The 23,325-nt window shown below is 39.3% G+C and overlaps 1 protein-coding gene across 2 annotated transcripts in view; it reads left to right on the plus strand.

The window, feature by feature from the left end:
* The window catches only part of ap3b1a (adaptor related protein complex 3 subunit beta 1a), a 299,213-nt gene that overhangs the window by 111,328 nt on the left and 164,560 nt on the right, over positions 1-23,325 (plus strand). The window contains exon 7 of one of the 2 annotated variants that reach the window (XM_043707081.1): positions 8,855-9,037. The exons of the other annotated variant lie outside the window; for it this stretch is intronic. Within the exon in view, the coding sequence (XP_043563016.1) occupies positions 8,855-9,037 (183 nt within the window). The remainder of the gene's footprint in view (positions 1-8,854; positions 9,038-23,325) is intronic. 2 annotated transcript variants of the gene reach the window in all.

The raw sequence follows: 23,325 nt of genomic DNA on the forward strand, positions 1-23,325 counted from the left end.
CCCCCCTCCCTCGTTATAATGCCCATATTTATGATCCTTCCTCCCCCGGGTCCCAGGCCACCAAACCCGGCCCCTGTAGCTATATAAAGGCCCAGTTTTCTGGATCACCACGTGTATAAGCGAATCTTGGGGGATGTGCTCCATCACCAGTCTACGCCACCCCATGAGACCTGGGGCTTTTCCAAGATCCAGTTCATTAGAATGTTCTTCCTTGCACTGAATGTGAGAATGTTAAATAATTTCTTCCCATGTTCATCCAGCAAGGGCAAATTCAGCAATCCCAAAATAAGGTATACTGTATCTGCCTTAACCTAGATTCCCAGAATCCCCTCCAGCTCACTAACTGTGGCATCCCAGTATCCACAAATCCTATAACATGGCCATAAACAATGAGTACGGGTGACTCTGCTAATTTTACGTTGAGGACATCCTGGAGATGCACCTTTCTTGAACTTTGCTAACCGTTCTGGAGCCATATGGACCCTATAAAGAAACTTCAACTGCATAGCTTGTGCTTTATTGCATCTCAAAGTTTTCTTCACATTCTCCCATATGTCCTCCCATGTTTCAAATGAAATTTCTTCTCCTAGTTCCTGACTCCAGACTCCCTGGAGTCTTTCTATATCCTCCAGGGCACCCCTTCTCTGTAAATGGCATAGGATACTGACCGAGAGAGTGCCTGCACACTGGAGCACTCTTCTCTCTGTCAGACTTGTAGGGCTGAGCCAAGAGCATCGTCCTTTTCTGTATGTAGTCCCTAATCTGGAAATAACAGAAGAGCTTCCTACTGGGTAACCCATACTTGTGACTTAATTGGTCAAAAGACATCAGGACCTGTCCCTCAAATCTCCCAAACAGGAGACACTCTTGACCTTCCATGCCTTAAAGCTGGAGTCCATTGACCTGGGGCACCAAGTAAACAGGTGAACAGTTAGATCTATGTGAATTGCCCTCACCCTGCTGCATTATTCTCCATGCTTTGACTGTGTTTAAGATAATCTGGCTTTTACAGTGCTCAGCCATGGATTTCATCCTATCTATTAGCAGTAAATTAATGTGGGGACACCTTGCCTGAGAAGCCTGAATGTCCAGCCAAATTGAACCCAAATCGTTGTGCACCCAGCCACCCACATATGACAAGAGGGCACCTATTCAATGTCACTTCAGATCTGGGCGATCCACCACCCTGGTGAGAGCTGCTACTTCGTAAATTTAATGAGAGAATATTTATGACACCAAATGTAGGACCCAAGTCAGCTATTTAACCTCCACATCACCTGTCTGGGCAGCAGCAATAGCAGCATTCTCATGGGATATAGTAGCTGAGGAAGGACATTGATTTTACACAAGGCTATTCAGCCTCACCATGACATTGACATTGGTAGCCCCTCCCACCGGTGCAGATCCTGTTTTATTTTATCAAACAATTGCATAAAGTTAGCTTTGTATAGCTGATGGAAAATGGGGTAATAAACATACCTAAATAAAGAAATCCTTTTTGCCATCGAAAGGGAAACTGTGTTCCATCCTCCAGGTCAGGCACTCCCACCAAGCCCCCCATGGGCTTCCGACTTTGTAAAGATTATTCTATATCCTAAGATGCCGAATAATTGAATTTTTTGTATTAGCCAGGATGCGGACTTAGCCAAAAATAGGAGAACATCATCAGCATAGAGTAGTTTTGTGCTGACCCATTCCTACCTTTGGCACCATTATTTCAGGTCCTTCCAAGTGGCCTCTGCCAGTGGTTCAATTACTAAGGCAAATAACAGCGGTGAGAGAGGACGCCCTTGTTGGCTGCCTCTCCCAATGCTAAAGTTCACCCATCTAGCGAAAGCCCCACCAAGACCTAAGCGTTCTAGGACACCAAAAGGATACAGCCACTCTACCTGATCAAGTGCCTTTTCCACATCCAAGGAAACCACCAAACTCAGAATCAACCTCTGCTGGCACATCTGCACTATATTCAACACACTCCTAATGTTATTGAAAGAGCTACAGACCTTAATGAAGCCCGTCTGGTTGTCTTTTATAATAGTGGATAGAATCTTTTCCAATCTCGGGGCCTGTATCTTTGACAGGATTTTAAAATCTACATTCAGCAGTGAGATAGGAGTATATGAGGCATAGTTCTCAGGGTCTTTTCCTCTCTAAAATGAGGAAGATAGTGGCCTTCCTAAGAGGTCAGAAGGCAGTCCTGGTTATGAGTGATTATACATTGCCAGGATTGGCTCAGCCAATATGTTTATGAACTCCTAGAACTCACTTGGGAACCTGTCTGGATCAGGTGCGTTGCCCCTTTGGAGCTGCCTTACCACCTCTTACACCTACTGTGGTGTGAAGGGCGCATTTAAAAGGGAGACTTGCTCTGCAGTTATACTGGGGAGGTCCAGGTTCTTAAAAAAAATTCCATTTTTGCTACCCCATCCTCGCAGCTCTCCAACTGATATAACTCTGCATAAAATTTCCGAAATGTGACCTTAATTTTTTTTCGACTCTTGAGTGATCGTACCAGTTCTCTCCCTAATGGACACAATGGATCGTGGAGTATTTTTCTTCCTAACCAGATATCTTACCTGGCTTATGCCAATATTCAAATCACCATTACTTCGCAAAGGAGACCTCTGTCTCTGCGCCTGCTTAAGCACTGAATTCCGAGCAGCCCAGAAAGCAGTGATTCTCTGTAGCTTGACCACAGATGGTCTCTTGTAATATGCCGAATTGGCTGATTTTAGCCGGGCCTCGCGCATCTGTTGCTGCTGTCCTCTCTGCCTTTTCCTGATTGCTGAATATGAGATAATCAAACCCCTTAAGTACGTCTTGACGGTCTCCCAAAGCACCAACGGATTATTGGCTGTACCCGAATTGATGTCCTAGAAGGCCCAGAACTCCCTTGTGATGTACTCTATAAATTTACGAACCTTCAAAAGAAACAGATCCATGCGCCAGTGTCGTCTCTTTCATTACCCTTAATCTTGACATCCAAGTACACCGCTGTATAGTCCAGATAGCTATGTTCCCAATCCTGCAATATAACACCCAATCCAAACAGACCGATGGAGCAAAGAGCATATTAATTCTCGTGAGTTGTTGGAGTCGAAGGTAAAATCTCTACCATTAAGGTTGGAGACATCTTCTCACATCCACCAGCCCAACTCCCCACACATGTCCATTACCTGTTGAGATTGCTGGGAGATACCAGAGTGACCCCTTAGTATTCTGTCTACCTCCAGGGTCTGAGATGGTTGAAATCTCGTTTAATCTGAGACTTTATATTCCACGTACACCATCTAAACTAACCCCTAACCATGACTGCCTACATTAGCCCGTGGTGTCCTGAGAGGAAGAAGCTTATTTATGGTGTGCCAAGTAGAAAAAGTGGAGAATTTAGAAGATCTAAAAACTATCCCTACAAATATTATTAGAACTACAGAACTAATCACTACACTTAACCAAACACCTAATCAACAAATCATTGGAGATTTCCCTGGCATATGATGAGAAATCAGAGCAGTTAGAGCTATCTTCACTGATGTAAACTCATGGAAACCTATAAACTTCTAACAGGATTAGGCAGGGTAAATGCAGAAAGCGTGTTCCTGATGGTTGTTGAATCCAGAACCAAAGATCACAGCCTAAAGATATTGGGTGAGGAGAAGTTTCTTCACCCAGAGAGTGACGAGCCTGTGAAATTCTTACAACCACAGAAAGTGGTTGAGGCCAAAACATTCAATGTTTTCCAGGAGTGTTAGGGCTATGAAGAATGGCTACACCTGCCTCTCTTTTGTGTTTCTAAGGCAGCTGCCCTTTTGGGGAGCAATTAACAGTGTAGGATCTTCATCATAAATAGAAGTATTGAGTACAAAAGCAAGGCTGTTAGCTGAACTTTTTTTTTAACCTTTGCATGGCTGTACTTAGTACTGTGCCTAGTTCTGGTCACTATACTTCAGAAAGGAGAATGGCTCTGGAGAGGGTGCAGAGGAGATTTACTGGAGCAGTTTTAGTAGTAGGAGACTTGTTAGTTACAAATTTAGGGTGGAAATTGAGATCAGTGGTTCTTTTGAGCAGAAGAGTTGGAAGGGAACGAGAAAGATACAAGATTAGGACAACTCTGGATAAGGTAAATGAGAATTTTTCCTCATGGGACAATGTTAAGAGGTCACAGCTTGAGGTTAAGGAGTATGCAGATTTAAAACAAATGAGAAGACCCCTCAAGTTTTCTGTTAATGGAATTCGTTAGCGTACAGTGTGTTAGACGATGGGACACTGAATAAGTTTGAGATAGGCAGCAATGGGTTCAAAGATTATGGGCAAGAAAGTGGAGTTGAGGTCAAAGTGAGATCACTTTTATCAAATGGAGCCAGTTTCAGGGCTGTATCACCTATTATTGCTCCTAGTTATGTTCCTATGTAAACAAGAGAAGTCTATTCCCATTTGAGGAATGGAATTGTTTGAATTGCTTTGTGAGAGCATGCATGGATCTACTAGGCTGACTGGGTTCCTTTCCTCTCTCAAAATTACTGTGATTCTGTAAGGATCGAACACTACAAATGAAATCAAATGAAATACATAAATGTTTGTCGAAAATAAACAAGTTGAGACTGAATGTGAGCTGTCTGTAATTCATAAGTACTTTATGTAGAGATAAATTTGTCACAAAGATGGAAAATGCTGTATGAAACAGGTATGAATAAATATTTCAGTTTATATGGGGTGATAGCACTTGGATATTGCAGAAAAATAAGAGACAATTGCAGTGTCGGTGTGATGCTAAATATCTAGACATATGTCCTCGAGACTGGATTGTATCAAACAGCATAGCCCTTCAATGATTCATGACAAACAAGGTACCAGTCGCGCCCAACAGCCCAGATATGCAAAACTCTGTAACCAACATTAGGGATGATTCTGAAATTGGACAATATTTACTGGATAACCTTGCGTATGCAAAGGATTAAATCAACAACCCATTTAGAATTCAGTCAGGCTCGCAGCGTGGCACTTGCATTTACTGGAAGCTACATCTATTAACACCCAGGGTATGTTTTTTCCTGATACATATTAATGATCTGGATCTTGGACAACTGGGGACAGTTTCAAAATTTGCAGAGTAACGACCTTGGAGAATTGTAAGCTGGTTGAGGAGGACAGTGTAGAAAAAGACATTGACAGGCTGTTGGAATGAGCAGTTAGGTGGCAAGTGAGGTTCAATGCAGAGGATTGTGATGTCATGCACTTTGACAGGAAGAACACAGGCAATATAACATGAGGGCTACAATTCTGTATGGGATGCTGGTGCAGAGGGCCTGACTGGATATGTGCTCAGATCATTGAAGGTGGCAGGACAGGTGGAGAGAGCAATTAACAAAGTAATGTCATCAGCTTTATGAATACAGTGAGGGGTTCAAGAATATTAGGTGGTTTTGAACATATGTAAGACACTAGTTAGATCTCATTGGGAGTGTTGTGTAAAGTGGTGGATACCACATTATAGGAAAGGTGTGAATCCATTGGATGGTTTCAGGAATGAGAAATTTCAGTTATGAGGATAATTTGAAGTTGGGCCTGTTCCCTTTAGTGAGAAAGCTGCTATAAAGTGATTTGGTAGCAGTTTTCAAAATCATGACCGACTATATAAAGCAGATAGGAATAAACTATTATCACTTGTGAAATGACTGAGGACAAGAGGGCATAGATTTAACATGATGTCCAAAAGAAGTAAGAGTGATGTGAGGAAGTAAAATTCAGTGGGTTCAGGGTCTGGAATGCACTGTCTGGAAGTGTGAAAGAGGCAAGTTCAATTAAGGTATTCAAGAGGGAATTGGATGACTGTTTGTTTGGATAGAAATAGTCTGCATGACTATGGAGAAAAGGCAGGGGATTGGCACAAGGTAATGGTGCTCATTTGAAGAGTCAGTGCAAGCACAATGGGCCAAATGGCTTCCTGTGCCATATCAATTCTATGATTCTGTTCTTTGCAAATAGAACGTATAAATACAACTGCATCAGTATACATTTACCAAGTAGGTGACAGTCATTTGCTAGTTTATTTCACAGGGCAATGGCTTAACATTAGGGGTTAACCTGCCCGGTTTAAAATTTCACCAAAGCCTGGCTGTTGACTGTTAATTATTATTATTAACTGGTGTACTCTCCTTGCCAATATCTCAACCAATCAAAGCTCACTTGATAACCAATCAGTACTCTTCTCCCATGTAGTATAAATGTTAGCTTGCAACTTGAATTTATATTTTTTTGCAAAGTGCCCTGATGATAACCAGAACTAGACACAGTACTCTAGGTGCAACCATGCAAGGTAAGAAAAGTTCAGCATAAGAGCCTTGTTTTTCTGTTCTGCTTCTATTTATGAAGACACAGATCCTATGCTCTTTTTATTCGTTACTCTGTGTTTGTTCGGCCATCTTAGAAACGTAGAAAATAGGTGAGAGTATGTTGTTTGGCCCTTTTGAGCCTGCTGTGCATTTGGTACGATCATGACTGATCGTCCACCTCTGTGCCCTGTTCCTGCTTTTCCCCTGTACCTTTTTAATGCATTTAACCCTAAGAACTGTATGTAATTCCTCAGAAAAACAATTCAATGTGACTACCAGTTCTGGACTCCCTAGTCATTGGGAACACCTCTTCTGTGTTTAACCTGTTTAGTCTGTTAGAATTTTATAGGTTTCAATGAGACTCCCCTCTTTCTTCAGTCCAGGCAGCATAGTTCTAATTGGTTAAATCTTTCATGTCAGTCCTGCCATCCTAGGAATTATCCTGGTGCAACAAAGATTTGCTATTTCCATGGCAAACATCCACCCTTGGTTAAGCAGACCAAAACTGCACTGGTATTCCCGGTGTGGTCTCACCAAGACACTCTGCAATTGCAGCAAGACATTGCTGCTCCTGTACTTGAATCCTATTACTATGAAAGGAAACCTACCACTTTCACCACCCACTGCACTTACATGTTTACTCAGTGACTGGTACAAGGATACTCAGGTCTTGTTGAACCTTTCCCTTCCCAACTATCACCATTTGGATAATCCACCTTCATGTTTTTGCTACCAAAGTGAATAACCTCACATTTATCACATTATACTTCATCTACCCTGCATTTACTCGGTTAACTTGTCCAAATCAAACTGGAGCATCTCTGCATCCTCTTCACAGTTCGCCCTCCCATCCAGCTTTGAGTCATCTACAAACTTGGAGGTATTACATTTAGTCCCTCATCTAAATTATTAATACATATTGTGAAAAGCTGGGGATCCATGCACTCATCCCCGCAGGACCCCATTAGTCACTGGCTGCTTCATGTTTATTCCTACTTTGTTTCCTGTCTGTTAACCAGTTCTCAATTCATATCAGTACACTAGCCCTAACTGCATGTGTTTCAATTTTGCATGCTAATCTCTTGTGTGGGACTTTAATGAAAGCCTTCTGAAGATCCAAGTAAACTATTGTCACTGGCTTTCCCTTATCAACTCTACTAGGCGCATCCTCATGGTCCCATTTTATTTACTTTCAAAAACCAATGCTGACTCTGTCCAATCTCGTCATTGTTCTCTCAGTTCTTTGATATTTAATATCTTATGGGCTTTGTCTTGTTCCCCATTTACTGATGTCAGGCTAACCCGTGTATAATTTTCGCTCTTCCTACATTTTTAAATGATGCGGTTATATTAACTATCCATCAATCCACAGGAACTGCTCCAGTGATACAGAATCTTGGAAAGATGGCCACTTTCTAGTACCATTTCCCCAAGAACTCTGGGATAGAGATTATTGGGCCCTGGAGATTAATTGAAGATCTGTGTACATTACCTCACCCTAACTTCACCCTTCACTCCACTACAAAACTCCCAAGCTCCCTCTATTCTTGTACATTTGTTTAGAACTGCAGCTTCACATCTCCATTGCCTTCCTGTAATCCTTTGCAGAAATATGATCTCTTATACCAACCAGAAATTGTCTGAAATTCCATCTGCCTCTTGTCAGCCTATCCTGCTAGTCTATCTGTCCTTTCAGAAACAATTTGTTTCCTGCACATTATCTGCCATACCTCAATGTTTGGGATGAGTAAATTTTCAATGTGTACTCTGTATTCTAAGTTATTTACATGTATCTTTATAAAGGAAATTTACTGATCCAGGGTGAACATAACTGTTCACCACTCCAATCAGAAAAAGTGCTATTTTACATCCTTAGCTAGTTTTCTTTGTTCACAGTTGACATTGGACTTCCTATACCTTCATCCTGTTTTGTGAAGCGGGTTTTTAATGAATTTTTTTTAAAATGCTTTCTTAAAGTTCACAAAGGCCACATCCATTGTCTTCACTTTATCAACTTTCTTTGTTACTTAATCAAAAAAAATACATTTAGGCTAATTAACTGTGATGTGCCTTTTTAAAAATCCATGCTGGTTATTTTTCATCACTTCATAGCATTGGCTTGCTTAATACAACTGGTATTTAAAGTTCTGAGAAAGGGTCACCGGAGTCAAAATGTTAAATTCGATTGATCTTCACAGATGCTACCAGACCTGCTGAGCTTTTCCAGCAGCCTCTGTTTTTGTTTCTGATTTACAGCATCCACAGTTCTTTCAATTTTGGTATTTAAAGTTGACAGGTAGGTTTAAAGAAGACTTACAAATAACAAGGTTCATTTTGCAAAGTAATTTATGAATTTCTTTTTCTTTATGTAATAAGTTGTTCTGTTTATGGAATTAGACAAAAGACTGTGGAGAAAGCCTCTTAGTACATGTTTGCACCAATGATAATGTTGTTGCTTCAGAGACTAATCAACTTCTCCAAGTTGATTTGAGTTTCACCTTACTCGTTTTTTTCTCTTACAGCTAGTAGCTGGAAGTGTTGTCATGTCATTTGAAGAGGTTTGCCCAGAACGAATTGACCTGATTCACAAGAATTACCGCAAGCTGTGTAATCTGTTGGTAGATGTGGAGGAGTGGGGACAAGTCGTTATAATCAACATGCTCACTCGCTATGCACGAACACAGTTTCTAAGTCCATGGAAAGAGGTGAGCTTTGTGCTGGGGAAAGACTTCTCCATTTGAAATGAACCACTCCTGTAAGCTAAACAGCCTCTGCAATATTTTGGAAAATTTCAGAGGAAATTAAAATATCCAACTTCATTGCTGGCAGTGTGTTAAGTGACAAATGTATCTATTGGTTAAAGGCTGACTTAGCAGTTAAAGTATTCTATAGAAGTGAATCACTGAAGAAAGTTCCAAGTGGATGCTTAAAGGTTCCCCTTCCACACCCTCCTTAGCAAATCTTAGTGACCTTGCATCTTCTGTTGCATGTGTTCTTTTTTCCTATCCAGTTAAATCTGTGTTAAACACTAATGTCCTTAGCTTATGAAAATGTTCTCAGATCCCCCTTCAAAGATTGAATATTTGTCAGACAGCTTTCTGTATCTTGACTGAATGTCTGGGTCATTAATGGCCATTGTTTGGCACCGAAATTGAATTCAATTCCTCAGATGGAACATGACAAGAATTCTTTCTTTCTGGAACCGCCATTAATTTAGTAAAATAATCAGGTCCTTTAAAGGAGCATTATAAAACGAAGTATGATACCAAGCCTTGGAAAGAGATATTAGTTTAGATGACCAACAGCTTGATGAAAAGAGGTACATTTTGAATAGTGTCTTAAGGGTGGAAATTGAGCTGGAGAGGCGAAGAAGGGCCGAGAGGGACTAGGCAAGTGAAAGTACAGCCAGCAATGTTGGAGCAATTAAAATTGGAAGGCATAAAAGGCTAACATAGATTAGTACAGGGCCCTTGTTGGATGTAGCTGTTTATATTGTTTCTTCCTTGTGCTGTTTAGACATGATGGGATAAGATTTCTGTTTTCACGGCCAAATGTGAAGATGGTAGAATGATTGCCTAACATTTATAAAATCTATCCAATATCTATTCCATTGATTTTTGTTTTTGTTTAGTGGAATGAAATTGGCAGATTGTGGTGGTAATTGAAACCTTCTATGAGATCAGTGCCTCAAGTGGTGAAGGTGGAAGCCTACCCCAATTACTTACAAGCTCATCTTTAGTTGTGTAAGCTTACACCTCAATACGTTGTGTTGCAACACCAGTCTGTATGTATTTCTCATCTTTGTTAGCTAAATTTTATAGGGTACTTTTGGGGAGGTGTGTGCGTGTGTTGAGCTCTTGTCCCCAAAAAGTGATAATGAGTATCCAGCAAAAGATGAGGTTTAAGAAAAATGTGGAACAGGATAGGGGGGACTGGAGGCAGACAAGTTTAGTGAAGTGTCAGTGTAGTCCAGTGTCCCCCAGCACAGCTAAAAACTTTGATTTGTTTGTCAGCTTATTTTTTTACCCACTTTCAGTTTGTCTTCTGGCAATGCAAACCTATACTGTGGGTAATGTGCCCTTTAGACCCAGCCAGTTAATGTGTGATGTTACACTCCAATAATGCAATCTCTGTACCCCATGTAGCCATATAAAACTTTCCTAGTGGTGACTCTGCAATGATGCATACGTCCTTGCTGTTCATAAAAATCGAGCTCTTTTAAAAGAAATCCTGAATGTTTCTCCCCTCGTAAAATTAGGTCAGCATTTGTGCATCAAACCTCCTGGGTTTGCTTCTTTATGATACCAGGTTACGAACAGTCTGCAAACCTGATTTCTTAGAAATGTACAACATTATTTAACCAAAACAACACAAAGATAGAGGATGCTGGAGAAACTAGGCAGCGACTGTAGAGTGAGAGATGGTGAATGTTTTTAATTCCATATAACTCTTAAGAATTTTTTAAAAATGCAGAACTCTAATTGATACAAGAACAGAAATCGCTGGTGAAACTGTTATGGCAGCATTTGTCAGAAGAAAGCAGAATTTTTGTTTTGGGTTGGACTCAAAATGTTAACTCTGCTCTTCCCACGAATGCTGGCAGACCCGATTTTCTCCAGCAATTTCTGATTTTAGTTCAGATCTCCATATCTGCATTTCTTTGTATTTAACTAGTGTGGATCAACCTCAACTTAGCTTGCAATCTTTTCTTTGATATTAATATTGGAAAGTTGACTGCATGTCTAAGGATGGTCTTGTCAAGCGGCAGCAAATAAATAACTTCAGGATCCTTGAAGGACTCTGAAAGTAATAGTAAGATATGAAGCAAAACCATTCCTATAGTTGCAATGGATATGATGGGCTAGGTGGAAATGGATTCAAACTAAATCCACGCTTTAGCAAATTTGATTCAAGAAATCTCTCTGTTTGGCCAGAATTTAGTACAGGTGCACAATCCTTTATCTGAAATTCTTGGGGCCAGTTTCTTTTCAGAATTCAGAATTTTTTGAATTTCAGAATGTGACAGTTTGGTGAAATTTAAAACAAAATCTTACCAAACAGCAGACTCACTGAGTAAAGTGGGATTGAAACAGAATCAAAACCTGCCAGTGCTGGGCTCCTCCTCCTCCCCCCCCCCGCTCCAAACGTCGCATGTGAGTGACCCGCATTGAGTTGGTGTCGACTTGGGTTAATTGTTTGCACGCCAAACAACCTTGTTAGTGAGAAAAGAAAACTTCATAAAAAACCTTCGGACTTTGGAGCTTTTCAGATTTTGGGATTTCCAATAAAGGGTTGTCTACCTGTAGTAACCTTTTTGTATTGTTGAATCCTTCCATAAGTAGAAATATAAATCAAAAAATCCAATGTGGGATATAAGGGAATTGAGGCTTAGAGGAGCAGTTAGGAAAGTGGATCAAGCAGTCGTGATCACCTGCAAAATGTGGGCAGCATGGTGGCACAGTGGTTAGCACTGCTGCCTCACAGCGCCAGAGAACTGGGTTCAATTCCTGCCTCAGGCGACTGTGTGGAGTTTGCACATTCTCCCCGTGTCTGCATGGGTTTCCCCCGGGTGCTGAGGTTTCCTCCCACAGTCCAAAAAATGTGCAGGTTAGGTGAATTGGCCATGCTAAATTGCCCGTAGTGTTAGGGGAATGGGTCTGGGTGGGTTGCCCTTCGGCGGGGTCGGTGTGGACTTGTTGGGCTGAAGGGCCTGTTTCCACGCTGTAAGTAATCTAATTTAGTCTAATTTGTGCAGACAAGCAGGAGGCTGGAAGAACGCAGCAAGCCAGGCAGTATCAGGAGGTGGAGCAGTCAACATTTTGGGCATAAGCTTTGTTCAGGATCTGAAATGTTAACTCTCTTCCTCAACAGATGTTGGCAGATCTGCTGAGTTTTAACAGTAATTTCTGGGGTTTTTTCTGACTTGCAGCATCTTAACTACTTTGTTTTCTTTTTGGTGCAGGCTTGCTGTGTTGAATACTGCTCTGCTCTGAACTTTTTTGTTTCCTTGCATGCAATATTGAACACATTAATCTCTGTCTCGTTGCCATTTAAGTTGTTGTTTCTAAACAAAAACGTCCCAACATGCTCAATTTTTGCCAATGTTGTAATTTAAATTCCTGGTTACCTTTATTGTAAATGTTCCTTTGCCTTTTGGAGTTTCCAGTAAAAGCCACCGAAGCAAATAATTATCTGTGTAAGGCAAAAACTTGCATTAAAAATTATATGAACTTTAGTTAATTTTTTAAAATGTTGTTGTGTAAACATTACTTTATAGATTTGACTTCCCAGCATAGAGCTGTAAATCTACTACCATGTTCTCAGTGACAATTAAAAGTCTATTAACTAGACAGCAGTCCTATCAATTATGGTATATTTTTGTAATTTTTCTGAAATGACAACTTTGATGAATATTCGAACCTAAGTAAAGGCGATTACACAGTGCAGTACTCTGAATTCATAGTGCTGTCAAAGCAAAGACCGATTGACTTTATATTTACATATTAATGAGAAGATTTGTTAACAGGGTCTTTACTAAAAAAAAATAAAGGCATATTTATAGGTTCTGACATTTATAAATGGAGCTGATGCGGGAAAATGGAAATTGAGCCTTTTTTACCTTAATAAATTTCAGAGACTGATAAAATTAATGTTTTCAAATTTTGTAAATATTACAAAAATACTGGCGTTAAAAGTCCTTGTGTTGAAAGGTACATAAATCTACAATATTTAATTAACTATTTGTCTTTAAAAATACAGAGTATAAGCAATGAAAGATTAAGACAAAGTTTGAGAAATATTAATGCTTTTGGTAGAATGCAGCCCTACTTTTGCAGAAGGAACACTAACATTGTGAAAATAACATTTGAAGTTCTGTTAATTGTGATAAGAGTTTTTAACTTCTGTTCAGGTTTGAAATGTATTAACCTAGAAATTGGGTAAAGAGAATTTTTTTGTGCACCCTATGCAGTGAAATTTACTCTTTTTTTTTTCCCTGAAGCGGTTGTAAATATTTCCTAATGTATAAAACTTTGATTTATTTAAACAGTGTGGCTCTGAGATTTGCCCAGCACAATGTTAAAATATAATCCATTAAACCTTTTGCAGTTGAGGTGATGAGTTCATTGAGCTTTACTCTCAAGGCTTGTGACAAAGTGTTGGATCTGTTCCTGGCTCGTAATGTGTTTTTGTACATCTATTATTTATCGGTTATTCAAGAAAATTTATTTGAAACTGAATCCTTTTCAGGAATGTTAACTTACAGTACCCGCTTTGACACTCAATGAGATTTTAATTGTCAAATGTATGATGCTGTGACTGGAAATCACCCTGGACAAGGTCTTAGCAGTGTAGCTTTCCTTTTTTCATAATGTTCAGACTGAAGAGTGAATTTTTAATCTTGGGTTTCAAAACCTGTTCAATAAGAACCCGAACTGAGAAGTCTGAAAATTAGATTAGATCCAATTGCAAAGATCTTTAGGACTGTTAGAAACAACTGTAACAGGTACTTCTCAGGGCCTAAGATTCTGAAGCAAGTAGAAAAGCCAGTAATTTAGATTAGAAGCTTTCAAAAATGATTTGCTGAGATGTTTTAATGGTGTAAGTTTGAAAGAAATTTCATGAGTTGCTTACATTCAATGGGTAATATAGTATTCTGCCACTGGTGTGCCAAATCTTGAAAGAATAAATTAACTGCATTTTGAATGACAATTCTACATCGAATATGGTTGGGTGAGCAAAAAGGTGCCTGTGCATTTCTTTTTCTGATCATGTAGTATAATCGTATCATATCATCAGTACAATAGGTGCATAGGCCTTAATATTGCTCCTGTGTTCTGATTCTGATATCCTTCATTTTGATCTCCAGAAAAATGAAGAGGAAGAGACTTGTTTTTAACATGGAATGTCTTAACACTATTTAAACACCAAGTCAACTAACTGTTTGGAGTTATTGACACTGGCACTGGCAGAGGACTGAGTTAAACAGCAGTAGGGCAAAAAGGTGCATTCTAGTTTTAAAACTCCCTTCAGTTAATTTACCTCCCCTATGTAATTCCAATAAATACGCATTAAGAATTTTAAGGGTTTTAAGCATAAGATTTACAACATCGTTTAAGTATTTTTGAATGATGAGAGTACAGCACATACTTTGAGTATCAAGGCAAGCTGATTTTCAAATGAAGTGCATGGTGTTTTGTCTCAATTTGCTGAACATAATCAGAATTCAATCATTTTCTTTCTGCTTTGGTGTGAAATGAATGTTTAAAGATTTGGTTGGGACTGTAGAAAATGAATGAGAGCACTCGTGTATGTCTGAATATGCAATGGGGTTTTTATACAGTGCTGACGAAAGGAATGTTGCACTTAGACACTTTTTTGTGATAAATTCTGGCATTTGTGTTCCATTCTTTTCAATTTATTCAGTATATCAATTCAGATGCCCCTCTGTTTATGTATGTTTCCATTTTTAATGTTAGAATCATTTGCAATCTGTGCAGATATTTTTTGTCTCATTGAATGTTTTCATTTTTTTAAAAATTCCATTATGACTTTAAACCTTCCTAATCAAGTTTGGGCCATCAGTTATGCATCTCCATCAATCTATCAGCAGATCTATTTACAAACTCCAGCCTTTGTGTAGTGGAAGCAGGGTCTTGGGATATTTTTAAGGCAGAGGTAGGTAGGTCATCGATAAGGAATGAAACATTACTTTGGCTAGGAGGCAGAGTGACTACTCATGTTCATATTTGCAGTATCCATAACATTTACCCGTGAGGTCATGTGTTTCGGTAGGAAGCATATAGGCATGGACTGTTTTGTAAATGGGGAGAAAATTTGAAGTCTGAAGTGTAAAGAGACTGGGGAGTTCTAGTCCAAGATTCTCAAGGTAAACCTTCAGGATGAGTCAGTAGTTAGGAAAGCAAATGCAATGATGGCATTTATTTTGAGAGGACTAGAATATAAAAGCAAGGATGTACTTCTGAGGCTCTGGTCAGATCACATCTGGAATACTGTGAGCAATTTTGGGCGCCATATCTCAGGAAGGATATACTGGCCCTGGAGCATGTTCAGAGGAGGTTCACAAGAATGGTGCCAGGAATGAAATCATTAACATATGAGGAATGGTTGAGGACTCTGGGTTTATACTCGATGGAGTTTAGAAGGATGGGGATGGGGGATCTAATTGAAACATACAGAATGGATGTTGGGAAGTTGTTTTCATTGGTAGGAGAGCTTAGGACCTGAGGGCATAGCCTTGGAGTCCAAGGAAGACCTTTTTAGAACTGAGTTAAGGAGAAATTTCTTCAACCAGAGAGTGATGAGTCAATGGAATTCATTGTCACAGAAAGCTGTAGCAGCCAAATCATTGGATATATTTAAGACCAGGCTAGGTTCTTGAGTATCAAGGGTTACGGGGAGAAAATGTGAGAATGGGGTTGAGAAACTTATCAACCATGGTTGAATGACAGAGCAAACTAGATGGGTTGAATGGCCTAATTTCTGCTCCTGTGTCTTATAGTCTTATGTTTAGTGAATGTACTTTAAACCATCTAGCCATTCTCTGTCTCCACCTTTCTTCAGTATTACATTGAGCTTTCTGTTTCACCTGTAAAATACATAATTTTCACTTTTAAAAGCCCAATAAGGTGAAGATCACACATCCCAGTACCTGTTTTCCCTCGGCATCCATTACTAACTTCTGTTTAGTGATCATGCTTTTGTGTAATATTGAGATTTTCATTTCCTCCTACATAAGAGACTGGTTAAGAAACTGGTGGCTGGTAAATTTATACCTAAAGTACACGTGGTTGGTGATCATAACTTGTTTAATTCACTATGTACAAGTTTATGGTATTGCATAGTGGAAGAAGACAGGAGACATGCATTTTCACTGAACTAGCCAAGGACGAAGATAAAAAAAATTTAGGGATGGTAATAGACTTGGCACTTAAGTTGTCCACTTATCGTGAAACAGCAATCAATGAAGGAAACAGAAAGATGAATTGTACGGGTGGAGCAGTGGAATATAAGCCAAAGTGTAATATTGAAACTGTATACTACTTCGGTGAAAGTGCTCTTCTGAGTGCTGTTTGGTTTTAGTTACTGAGGAGAAAAAGAGAGTTTGAAATTCTGAAAAGGCTCCCAAGAAAAGATATAAGAATGATGCCTAGTGTGTAAATAAATATTTAATTACAATAAAAAATAATTAAACTTGTGCTCTACAGTATTGAAGAAAGTCATTTGAATGGAGGTCTGGGAAAGTTACTAACTAAATTGTAACATCGCTACATTTTGAGTTCACAATAATGAAAGATAAAAGTTAGGACTGATGGCGTGCAGATAGCAATTAAGACCTGGAAAAATTTACGAGTTAGTGTACTTGATAGAAAGCTCCTAATGTTTGAGAGACAGTGGAATCCTATTGTTACAGAGTATGTTACAGAGGGTAATTTTTATCTAAGTTGAGATAGACACAATAACCTTAGTTATATTTACTATGTGATTCTTTTGAATGCCATTAAAATTAAACATCAGTGTTGATTTTGAACCTGGTATATAGAAAATTTATTAATAAAAATTAAACCTTTTAGCACAAAGCATCAGAATGATGTATTCTAAAGCATCAAGTGTCGGTATTTGATGTGAGATGTATCTTCATTTTAGAGCAGATTCTGGCTGAAAGTTTAATTTTGCTTCATGGTGGCACTGATACCCTGCTGGAAAATAGCCAATTGGTGCTGGTGATCAATATCATTTCTTAGGTAGGTAGTTCAATACATCCTATTGCATGAAAGTACTCCAGGGAAACCCTCTGTAAAAACCAAGAGATTACATTGTCAATGATCCAAACTGTCTCCAGTCATGCATGGTAAATGCTATTAAGGGGATTTTATATAGTTTGCACATGAAGTATAGTGAGTTTATAGTTTACGGATATAGCAACGGCCATGCTGCAAGCCATGGATTATTCATCTCAGATGATCCTCTTCTATAAATTGCACATGTATTTGGATATACCTTACAATCTTGTTTCATTTCCTATCTTAAAAGTAAACTTTAAAATGCGACTCCTTGACATTGAAGAATAACAGGTGAGTGAGCATTTTTGTGATGTAGACAGACCATGGAGTCTCTTTGCAATAATGAACAGCAGAATGAGGAGGAGGAATAAGCCATTTAGCTGCTTGAGTCTGCTCTGTTTAAATTGTAACCTTAAATCCACATTCTGACCTATCCCTGAAGTCCACCAGTCATCTTGTTTACAAAGAATCTATCTACCTCAGTGTTTTAAAAAAACATTCAAACACTTGACTCCAACCACATTTTCAGGAATACAGTTCCATGGACCCTTGGCTCTCTTTAAGAGAAAATTTCATAATCTGTATTAATTCAATGTGGCACATCACTTGTTATATCTTGCCAGTCTGAAAAAAATTGCATTCATGCCAACTGTCTGCTTGCTGTCAGCCAGTCTTCTGTCCCTACCATTGTGCTACGTCACCACCACCATGAGATTTTATTTTCACAAATAAGCTTTGATGTGAAGCCTTCTCAACTGTCTTCTGGAGATCAAAGCATAATGAGCTCCAGTAATTATTCATTCCACTTCCCTAGTGATTGTGATTTTCCTGAGTCCTTCCTTTCCTTATATTTCATGGTTCATTGTCATCTCCCACAGAAGGCTAAATTGGAAAGAGCTTAAAAATGTGTTGCTGGAAAAGCGCAGCAGGTCAGGCAGCATCAAAGGAACAGGAGAATCGATGTTTCGGGCATAAGTCCTTCTCACACCCTCCTAAGGAGAGTGAGAGAAGGGCTTATGCCCGAAACGTCGATTCTCCTGTTCCTTTGATGCTACCTGACCTGCGGTGCTTTTCCAGCAACACATTTTTAAGCTCTGATCTCCAGCATCTGCAGTCCTCACTTTCTCCTAAATTGGAAAGACTACAGCACAGGTGTGATTAGATTACATTACATTACATTACATTACAGTGTGAAAACAGGCCCTTCGGCCCAACAAGTCCACACTGACCGGCTGAAGCGTAACCCACCCATACCCCTACATTTACCCCTTACCTAACACTATGGGCAATTTAGCGTGACCAATTCACCTGACCTGCACATCTTTGGACTGTGGGAGGAAACCGGAGCACCCGGAGGAAACCCACGCAGACATGGGGAGAACGTGCAAACTCCACACAGTCAGTCGCCTGAGGCGGGAATTGAACCCGGGTCTCTGGCGCTGTGAGGCACCAGTGCTAACCACTGTGCCACCGTGCTGCCCACAAGTTTCCAGATTTGGTCCCAGGATGATGGGGCTGCTAACAAAGAGACTGTTCAAATTGAGTATGTATTCTCTAAAGTTTTGCAGAATGACAGGTACTGTCATTGAAACTTAGGAAATGCTTTCAGGGATTGATTGACAGGATAGATCCAGATAAGTTGTTTCTCCTGGTTGCTGAGTGTAGAACCACTGGCTACAATATAAAAATAAGGGAGATGTCCTTCAGACTGAGATGAGGATTTATTTTTCATTTAGATGGTTGAGAGCCTTTTGGATTTTTTTTTTTAACTTCAGACTGTGGAAGTCTTGTCTTTGAAAATGTTTAAGGTAGAGATTGATAGTCAAAAAACCATCAGCATGTACAAGATCAGGGGTAAGAGATGAATAAAAGGTATTAAAATGTTGGACCAGTCAGGCTTGATGAGCAGAATGGGCTATTTGTGCTCCTGTGTTCCTAAAATATTTAACTAATTCTTCTGCCATTACATTATTTTCTATTATTAATTCTGCAGACTCACTTTCAGTAGGTTCAGCAGTCACCCAATTGACATTTTGAAATAGTTATAGAAACTCTTAATATCTGTTTTTATATTTCTGGCCAGTTTTCTGTTGTACTGCTATTTTCCCATCATTATTATCTTGGTCATTTTTGCTGTTTCATAGTCATACAATCTTCTGACCTGCCATCTGCCTTTGCACAATGACAAGTTGGATAAATTTCTAGTTAACTAAGAACTTTGGATCAATTATTTGAGTTTTCTCTTATTCATTCAATGTATCTATCTGCTGAAATGTATATATCGACGTAAGTGCATTTCTATTGACCTATCTTTCCAATCTAACTTGCCAATTCACTTTAGACAGCCTTCCTCTTGTACCCTCATAATTGCCCTTATTTCAATTTTAAAACTAGTTTCAGGCCTGCTCTCCTCTTCCTCAAATTGAATGGAACAGTGTCATGTTGTGATCACTTCTACCTCGATCATTGATCCTATCTCGATGCAGATCCCAGATCCAGTATATATTTACTTTCTGGCTCTGAACATGATATTCTAAAAAACTATCTCAGAAATCTACTGTGAACTCCACCTAGGATGTCTTTGCCCATCTGACCTTTGCAATCTATATGTACATTCACGACTCAAATGGCTATTACTATGCACCTCTGACAAGCTCTCATTATTTGTTCCTTTATGCTATACTGTGTGGATACTTTGAGAGGCTTGCTCCTACGAACCTGACCTTGAGAATTTTTTAAAACAACGACTCAAATGGCTATTACTATGCACCTCTGACAAGCTCTCATTATTTGTTCCTTTATGCTATACTGTGTGGATACTTTGAGAGGCTTGTGCATAACATTCTCTTTACCATTTAGCATTTCTCATTTCTAACCAAATTGTTTCTCCATGTTAGTTTTCTCAGCCTGGGTAATTCCTCTCTTAAAGTATCAATACCATTGTTAACTTAAAAAGCCACCTCTCCATCTTTTTGTAGTTTTTAATCATTCTGGAATGTTCTGTTTCCATCAAAATTCAGGTCCCAGGTCATGTCATCCTTCATCTCTCTTCATTTTCCTTTTGAGCACTTAGTTCTTCTGTTTTATTTTGAATGCTAGGTATTTTTTAATGCAGAGCCTTTACTTTAATCTTCTACTATTTCTAAATTCCAGACTTAACTGTTTGTTGACTCTTAAATTTATATTCTGTAATCCCTCCTGTTGTGCTATTTCTCAATTCCTGCACAAGTACCTTTAACTTGAGCTTTAACTCTACTTTGATTTATGAGATGTTCCCAAATTTGATCACCTGCCATGACAACTTAACTTAAAATCACCTGTACTTCCCTAGTTATGCTGTTGGCAAGAGTGCCCTCTGTCTGTTTTGTATGATTCTGGTTAAAGAATAAATATTGGCCAGATATGCGGTCTGCTGTTCTTTTTGAAATCATGTAATGGGATCTTTTGTGTCTACCCTGTGGGGGCCATTAGGATATTGGTTGAACATCACTGCCAGCCATACTCACTCGGTGTTTTGCTGGAGTGTTAGTCCTGTTTTTGTACTCAAATCTTTTTAGATACTGTAAATAGGTTGCAGTACATAATTTGTGATATAGCATAATGTAAATTTAGCATGCTTGGGTGGATTGGCTGATTTGAATTAATGATGCCCAACACTTTCAACAACTGAGGTTCTACTTATCTCAACATCATCTATTGTACATTAATTGAATATAGGTTCATTGTAATCAGCTAAGTCTAAAGAATTAAGTCAACCAAATGTCAGTTGGGGAACTTTTAGAGGATTGTACTTTATACACGTTGCATAATTAGTAAATAATGTATTTTGTATAATATAATTTCACAATTGATACAGTGAAAGAGCTATTACATATCATGTCTGCACTGGACCTCCTAATAAGCAATTCACTAAGTGACATTCTGTCATCTTCTCCCTGTAATCCTGCACATTGTGCTTTTCATATGTCAGCCTAGTTCCATCTTGAATGCTTCAATTGAACCTGCCTTCACTGCGCACTCAGGCAATGCATTCCAAATCTTAATCACATTGGATGAATAAGTTAGCAGATAGATGGACAGGGAGTCCAGGGAGAGGGAACAAAATGTTGGCAGCCAAATGGTTTGTTTATAGTAAGCCAGGAAAGAAGTGTAGTTGAATGGGTGACAGTTACAAGTGTTGTGCTACTGGAAAGTTAGCAAAGGCTATGATGTTTTCTAATACCTTTTGTGTATATATATCACATTTTTTTCAATGATCTCATTAGTTAGCCTTTTGTATGCTTGATCATCTAACTGCTTTATCTGCTATTGTCACGATGTCAACCCCAGATAATTTTTTTTTTTAACCACCATTGGTTCCACACGGACCATGGTGTTTCCAGGTCCATCAGAATAGTTTGGGTAATCCCATTCTAGTGCTATCGACTGCTTTGAGTTAGTTGTGGGAGATCCTGTCTCAATTTCCTCCGCAGATGAGGATTAATTATACTCATCAGTTACCCTAGTTGCTTGTGTATGATTTTAATCTATGAAAAAGAATGGTAAAAAGAATGGTAAACTTCATATAAATTTAAGGCAATTTGCTCTTTTCTCTCAATTTTTATGACCTTTTCTCACTACTTTTAACATTGTTTAGACATGCTAGTTTTGCTAAAGGAATGTAATGTTGGCCTGATGGAGTAATTGCAAATCTATTGACTTGCAATGACAATGCTTTATTATGTTCCATAGCTAACTTTGAGTTTTTTTAAAAAGTGCACCTTAATTGTTGAGAGTACTTGCGTCAGCCACTGTCTCAGACAGCACATTCAATATAGGTAAAAACAAGGATTGCAGATGCTGGAATCCAGAGTCTAGATTAGAGTGGTGCTGGAAATAGAGTTCTATTCGGGCTTATGCCCGAAACGTCGATTTTTTTTTTTCCCTGCTCCTCGGATGCTGCCTGACCTGTGCTTTTCCAGCACCACTCCAATCCAGATCTCAGCACATTCAATATGTCTGCAACCCTCTTAGTGAAAAATAGTTTCCTCTATCCCCTCCTAACCACTTACTCCATTTAAAATTGTCGTCTGGTCTTAGAACATCTGCCATGAGGAAAAGCTTCTCACAATCTACCCATCTATTTGTCTCATACCTTAATCAGATTCTCCTCAATCACCTCTGCTCAAATGAAGACAAACCCAGCCTATTCAGTCTCTCCTCATAGCTGAGATTTTCCATCTTGGGCAACATCCTAGTGCATCTCCTCTGCCCCCTCCAATGCATGGTGACAAGAATGGCACACAGTATGCCACTTGTGGTCAACCAATTTTTTTAAAACTTGCAATAAAATGTCCCTGCTCCTACTTTCTACACCCAGTATTCCGTATGCCTTCTCACCACTCTATTTACCTGTGCTGACACCTTCAAGGATCTATGGACGTGCACAAAGATCCCTTTGCTTCTCAGTTCTCCCTAGGTAGTATTCATTGTGTAAATCCATCCCTTGTTAGGTCTCCCAAAATGCATCACTTCACACTTACCAGGATTAAATTCCATCTGTCTGTGTTCTGCCCAGTTTACCAACTGATCATTATCAGACTACAGCCTGAAGACTATCTTCCTCACCATCAACATCGACACCAATTTTTGTCAACTTCCTAATTCTACCTTCTATATTCACATCTAAGTTGTTAATGTACATTACATAGAGCAAGACTCCTAGCGCCAATCCCTGCTGTTCCATAAGCAACCCTCGTCTGTCACCCTTTTGTTCTATTTGCAATCAGTTTGGATCCAGTTTGTCAATTTGCTTGAATCCAGGGATTCTTGGCTTTTGGACCAGCCTGCCATTGTGAGGCCTTACGAGAGGCCTTACTAAAGTCCATGTAAACCACATCAACTGCACTATCCTCGTGCATTTTCACAAAAAGTCACCTTTTCAACAAAAAAATTCACATGAATTTATCAGACAGGATCTCTCTCCAACAAATCCAAGCTGACTATTCCTGATCAATCCCTGTCTTTCCAAGTGTTGATTAATCCTGTCCCTCAGAACTTTTTCCAATAGCTTCCCTGCCACTGACATCAGATTAACTGGCCTGTTATTACTTGGCCTATCCCTGCTACCCTCCTTGAACATAGGAACCACATTAGTTATCCTCTAGTCACCTGGCACTTCACGTGTGGCTAGTGAAGTATTAAGTATCTCT

Source organism: Chiloscyllium plagiosum, chromosome 2 (genome assembly GCF_004010195.1).
Source record: "Chiloscyllium plagiosum isolate BGI_BamShark_2017 chromosome 2, ASM401019v2, whole genome shotgun sequence".
NCBI classification, from domain to species: Eukaryota; Metazoa; Chordata; class Chondrichthyes; order Orectolobiformes; family Hemiscylliidae; genus Chiloscyllium; species Chiloscyllium plagiosum.